Raw genomic sequence first — 6,621 nt, forward strand, 5'->3', positions numbered from 1 at the left:
ACAGTGATAACAAGATGTGTGAACAGTAGGAGGTGATGGGTATGCCTGGTAAAATGAGTAGGTCGTAAGGATGCATGTGTGATGCTGAATCTAGTGGTGCTATACAGAGCATATAGCAGCATATGCACTGTGGTGATATTTGTGTGATGTGGACCTGCTGTTCTTGGCAAAAGTAGGTGGTGCTCATGGGCGACAGTTTATGTGAAGAGGCGGGTTTTTACCCATACAGGTATGGTATGCTCACACATATAAGGGGCTACAGCCAACAGAATAAGGAAGCAATTCCTGAGTATTTTGTATGTATGCCTGTGCTGAGGGAGTGTTGATGCAGTGAGCAAGTGTGAAGGTGTGTTTACTAGTGAGTAACCGTGTCTGGTTAATACAGAATGATCAGGTGGTAGTGGTACAGGAAAGTTGATTAAGTGATTATGTATAAGTATGCAAGGACAGACTGTATACACAGGACAATAGCATATAGGAAGATACAAGACAAATTGCCCAGAAGAAGAGGTGTATGGGAAGGTTGTACTCTTTTTTTAAAAAGGGAAAGTATGCTCATCAGGGTACAGAGATGCAGTATTAGGACTATCTGCAGGTGCTCATGTGTGTTTGGAACTGGTGGTAGAGATGAGGCATATAAGGCATCACTGTCTGCCTAGAGATGACAATATGAGTAACTATTGGTGTATAGTTACCCTGGGCTCAGGGTGTATGTACAAAACAGCACAGTATAGGTCAACGTGTAGAAGCAGTTTTTGTGTGTAGCATAGAATAAGTAGTTTGTGAAGTGATGGTTATATATTTGTAGAAGCAGTGAATGACTGGAAATGGTGCCTATGGTTTGTGTCACTGTAGCGCTGAGGAGAGTTTATAGCCTCACCTTGTGTGGATACAATCCTATCAGGGATATGCATATGTTTTAAGTACAATATTAAGAGAGGGGGTTGTAGCACTGGTGAGGCAGCATGTGATGGTTGAGCTTGAAGTGATCCTGTGAGTGGAAACAGTATGTGAGGAGATACAAGAGTGGACAGACGCTTGGTTTGCATTACCAGCATAGGATGGTCTTGGCACCATTGTGGTGTAATAGTGGTGTAAATACACTCTGTAGTGTGCAAACTGGTCAGAGTACTGTCAGATGTGATGGACAGAGGCATGTACTGGGGTGCGGGGGTCATTTTCAGGACAGAGTGTGTGGAGAGGGGTAGGTCTGTAAAGTATTGGATGCTGCTGATGTGTGATTTCTGGTGGTGATGGTAGGATAGGACAATGCAGGTGGCATGGAGTTGCGTGGTGGTAGGAGGCATGGACAGTGCTTTGTGCATAGGTTTGAAGGTTATGTAGTTTGTCGTAGTGCCGTGCCTAGTGACAGTGCTATGGAGTGGGCAATGCGCATGGTGCAGTGACAGAGAGGGTTACAGTAGCTGCATAGACATGAGGTGTGCCTGCCCAGGTAACATTGCCCACCCACCTATGATTCAGGCCTTCCTCTTAAAGGAGAAAGGATGGTCCCTTTGACTGCGGTGCCCCTGGTCTGGACCTAGATGCCATGGAGGGGGAGCAGTGGAGAAAGGAGGGGGAGGAGAGGATGGTGATCGGCAGGAGAGGGGATCGGTGCGAGGTGGGGGAAACAATACTGGAGGGGAGAGCAGTGCGGGGTCGGGGGGCATTGCACGGTGGGGGGCAGTGGGGACAGGGGACAGGTTGCACTCCAGCAGCCCTGGACCTGCCAGAGCTGCGAACAGCCGGAGGGCGGGATGGGAGGCAGGGGAGGGGAGTAGGGGGGTGGGGGTTGGAAGGGACACCCACTTACGTCTCCTCACGCATTTTTTTTCTCTTTCCCTCCTCCTTTCCTTAGCTGGTGACGCGCCTCTGCTATTAATCATTCGCCAGCCGGGGAACAGCAATTGCTGCCGCTCGAAGCGAGCGGCGCCGGCAGCCGCCTCCATCCCGATGCCCGCGCCCCGCAGCCGCCGCGCCGGGAGCCCTGACGGGATGATGCCGAACCCGGCCGACGGCGGGGGCCTGCTGCTCTGAGACGGGGCGAGGGGGTCCGGGCAAAGGATGCTCCCCAATGGCACCTGCCCCAGGCTTCCGGGCGGTGCAGGCAGCGACAGCGGCGGCAACGACAGCGGCGACAGCGACGGCGGCGGAGACGGCGGCGCCTCGGAGGAGGCGGCGGCGGCGGGGGGCATGGACTCGGGCGGCAAGAACTCCTCTGGCGCCGCGAACAGCACCCTGAGTGAGTCTCAGGGCAGCGCCATCCTCATCTCATTCATCTACTCCGTAGTGTGCTTGGTGGGGCTGTGTGGCAACTCCATGGTCATCTACGTGATCCTACGTTATGCCAAGATGAAGACGGCCACTAACATCTACATCCTCAACTTGGCCATCGCGGATGAGCTGCTGATGCTCAGCGTCCCCTTTCTGGTTACCTCCACCCTGCTGCACCACTGGCCCTTTGGCTCACTACTCTGCCGTCTGGTGCTCAGTGTGGATGCCATCAACATGTTCACCAGCATCTACTGCCTGACTGTGCTCAGTGTGGACCGTTATATTGCTGTTGTGCACCCCATCAAGGCGGCTAGGTACCGCCGGCCCACTGTGGCTAAGATGGTCAATCTGGGTGTCTGGGTGCTTTCCATCCTCATCATCCTGCCAATCATCATCTTCTCCAACACAGCAGCCAACAGTGATGGAACGGTGGCTTGCAACATGCTCATGCCAGAGCCCACCCAGAGGTGGCTGGTTGTCTTTGTGATCTACACTTTTCTGATGGGCTTCTTGCTGCCTGTAGTGGCCATCTGCCTCTGCTACATCCTCATCATTGCCAAGATGCGCATGGTGGCCCTGAAGGCTGGCTGGCAGCAACGCAAACGCTCAGAACGCAAGATCACCCTCATGGTCATGATGGTGGTGATGGTCTTTGTCATCTGTTGGATGCCCTTCTACATTGTGCAGCTGGTCAATGTCTTTGTAGAGCAAGATGATGCCACCATCAGCCAGCTCTCTGTCATCTTGGGCTACGCCAACAGCTGTGCCAACCCTATCCTCTATGGCTTTCTCTCAGACAACTTCAAGCGATCCTTCCAGCGGCTGCTCTGCCTCAGTTGGATGGACAATGCTGCAGAGGAACCCATCGACTACTATGCCACTGCCCTCAAGAGCAGGGCATACAGTGTGGAGGACTTTCCCCCAGACAACTTGGAGTCAGGGAGCATGTACAGGAATGGCACTTGCACCTCCAGGATTACCACCCTCTGAGGAAACATTCCTACCCCCCAGCTCCCCTACACCCCCCAGGTGCAGGGTGAGCGAGGCCAGGGCTGTGGCATGGGGAGCTGGGAGGGAGGGGATTTCAGTCCTGCCCACCAACAGCAGTGTTAGGCACAAGAAAGAGCAAAGAAAACCCCACATCCTTGATCTGCTGCCCCCTCAACCCAGGGAGGCACCAAGGCTGCCTCCCTTGAGAATTCACTGATGCTTTGATACCCACTTAGCAAATTGTGGCTCTCGTGGGTTAATTTAGGGTCTGGCAGCCTGGGGTCTGCCACCCCTCTCTGTGTCTGACAAATGGCTGTATACGTGACTCTCCCACCACCTTTTGTACAGGTTGCCCTTCCCCTTGGCTTGTGGGACCCTCCAGGCCACTGAGTCGAGCCTGCCTCCATCAAGCCCCAGCATCCAGGCTTAGATTCCCTCGGACTGAAAATGACCCTGCTCAACATCTGTCGGTACGTGCTTCCCCCATCAGAGGTTAGAAATACTGGAAAATGTCCCCCCAACACACATCTTGCCCTCTCCCAGGAAGGAGCAAGTAGCCTCTCTCTGCACCTACCCTTCCCTTCCCCTGGAATAAAATAGAAAGCAGGAAGGAAAAAGTCCCCTAGAAAATAAGCAGCATAGTCATGGAGCTGTTTTTTGCTTTGCAGACAGCTTCCACCTCACTGGGAGTTTGACTCTCTGTGCTACGCTCAGTGGAAGCAGAGCAGAAAAGGTCTTAGGAAAAAAATCTGATTATTGCTGTGCTTCAGAGCTGCATGGCAGGTTGCTGATAGTGGGAGATAAACAGTCCTGTGGCTCACAGGGAGCAGAGCACTGAGCCAGGAGTTGGGGGAGGAATGCCAAACTGGGAAATGTTTGAATGTGTCCATACATACAATAAAGTGTTCTAATAATAAAGTTTAAAGAGAGCGCTAGACTGTGAAGCTGCTGTCTTGCACCTGCTCTGTCAGCTGCGAAACAGCAATGAAGGGAGCTGAGACAGTTTTTGAGTGACCTGGGTGGCCGCAAAGTCACTTTAGCCTACATGGAAAAAGAGGGATCCATTTCAAAATCTCCATCTGGATCTGAAATAAATACTTGACAGAAAAAGTAGCTGTTTGGTAATAGCTATTACCCTAGCTCCAGTTTCTTCTGTTGCACTAAAAAATATAAAATGAGTTTCATATGTTGACAATGTAATATACTGATCCAGAGCTTCTCAACGTTTCATTTCTGAGAATTCTTGTTTTTAGTGTGTGCCAGATGTCCTCTTGTTTGATTTTTTATTTTATTCTTGTCACTGTGTTGTGAATGTGTTTTTCTGAAGCAATTTACACTTTGTACTTATGTCTATGGTGGCTACTCTCAAGGTTGCATTTAAAATCGGTGATGCTCAAGAAGGCTCCTTTTCAGATAAAAACCTTGTCATTTTTCCTAACTCTTTCATCTACATTGTCTACCCCAAAAAAATCCTCTCTTGAGTTTTCTCTCTTCCCCTCTTATGACAGAACAATTCTCATATAGACAAATGAAGCTTTCTTTGATAAATGACAGCTGATAAAACAAAACCTTCTGTCCCTGCTCCCTCTTATCCCAGACATAAGAATCAGTACAGACTGTGTTGAAACAATCAGCTATGTTTTTTCTTTCCACCACCTATGCTAACAGTGTCACACAGTGGCAAGTGTCCCAGTAGCTGTGACAAATCACTTCTCTAGCACAATACTGTGGTTGTAATAATTATAACTACTGGCAATCTGATGCAAAAGATTGGAAAAAATCTCTAGTAGCACCATACCCATAGCATTGTAGATGTAGCTAAAGTGCTTAAGTACTGTTAAATATAAGGCTGACAGTCAAGGCATCTAGGATTTGCGGTGGTGGACTTACTACAGGTTTTTGTTAAATTATACCCTTTAACTTTTCTCAGCAGCAAAAAGCAGGATACTACTTTTAGGTACTGTCTCGTGAATGTATAAATTTAATATTTCAAAGTTATCTGATTCAAAGTCCATAAAAATGAGAGAAAAAAATCCTAATTCACTTCAGTGGACTGTGAGTCAGTTCCTTTGAGTTTAAAAACTGCTAATGTGGAAACTGTTACATCCTTATTAAAATATTTCATGATAAGCTTTAACAATTGTACAGTTTCTTTTATTTCACAGTGGATGTTATTTAAAGAAAACATGCAAATATTAATTTTGGTAATGTTTTACATGTACGTATGGAGAAATAAGGATGAAATCTCTTTATAAGCTTCATATCTTATTTAACTTTTCCCAGAAATCAAACATCTGTCAAAATAGTAAAATGCCCCATGATACTCTTGTTGGCCCTTTGTAGGGCTTCACTTAAATTCTCACTCACAATATCTTCAAAATGGTATGTGATCTTTTTCACCCAGGCATATTCTGGGTGAAAACCCAAAACTGGGTTTTGTTCTTTTATTTATTTTTTTCTTTTTCCTGTAAACAAGGTTGTGATGGATGACTGCACACCTACCAGCATATGCATTTTAATTTCAGTTCCCCAGGCAGATCGCAGAGGTGGGGTGTTCGCAGCGGTGTTGTGTGCCTCAGTAGATGGCAGGCTTGTGCTAATTCCCTCCCAAACCCTACCCCTGTGATTACTGGCTAAAACGCCCTGTGTGGTTTCAGCTGGAAACAAAATCTGTTTATCCTAAACTAACAGTTCTTCCTGTTATTCTTCACCCTTGGAGATGTGATCAACAGCAGTAAATCACTCTTAATTTAGCTAGAAAGAAAATTAGTTCATTCTGTGTTATTATTCTAAACAAAACTACCAGGAAGAAAAAAAGTTGTCCTCCTGAAATAATGTGTACCAGAAAACAAACAGAACTCTTAAATGCTTTCCAACTGGGAAATAAGAGTATTCAGATTTCATATGGAAATTATTTTACCTAATGCTTAATTCACTGGAAAAAAAAGAGTAAAATGATGTATTTTTTGTGACATTTTGACTCTTTATACAGCTATAACATCATTTATCTGCAAGTAGGTAGACTGTAATTTGTAACCAGTAGTATGTTTTTTGCTTTTTCCCCATAAGTTTTAGTTTACATTTAAAAAATACTGCATTTACTTTGTCATGTAAATCAGCCCCATGCTGCCAAAATCCAGATGACTTTTGTTCTTGTTTAGCCTGAGACCTATACCCAGCAGAGGGACAGCCCCAAACAGTATCTAGTATCCTGTGGCACATATAAGGGAGAGTGGTCTTCACATGGAACATACATCAGGTACCTCTACAGCATTTTCTCACTCAAAGGAGGGTGGCACAGGAAATTATTCTCCTTTCTCACCAGGATTCCCAGCACAGCAGAGAAGATGACACATC

At 47.0% G+C, this 6,621-nt stretch overlaps 1 protein-coding gene across 1 annotated transcript; it reads left to right on the forward strand.

The window, feature by feature from the left end:
• Positions 1-1,849: 1,849 nt before the first annotated feature.
• Positions 1,850-5,650, forward strand: SSTR1 (somatostatin receptor 1). Its single transcript, XM_027671161.1, has one exon. It carries the CDS (start codon positions 2,065-2,067, stop codon positions 3,262-3,264), a length of 1,200 nt encoding a protein of 399 aa, XP_027526962.1. The 5' UTR covers positions 1,850-2,064; the 3' UTR covers positions 3,265-5,650.
• Positions 5,651-6,621: the final 971 nt, after the last annotated feature.

Source organism: Neopelma chrysocephalum, unplaced genomic scaffold (genome assembly GCF_003984885.1).
Source record: "Neopelma chrysocephalum unplaced genomic scaffold, ASM398488v2 Primary Assembly neopelma1_24, whole genome shotgun sequence".
In the NCBI taxonomy this organism is placed as follows: domain Eukaryota; kingdom Metazoa; phylum Chordata; class Aves; order Passeriformes; family Pipridae; genus Neopelma; species Neopelma chrysocephalum.

Coding starts and splice junctions, on each gene's coding strand:
- SSTR1 (XM_027671161.1), top strand. CDS start 2,065: ATGCTCCCCAATGGCACCTGCCCCAGGCTTCCGGGCGGTGCAGGCAGC.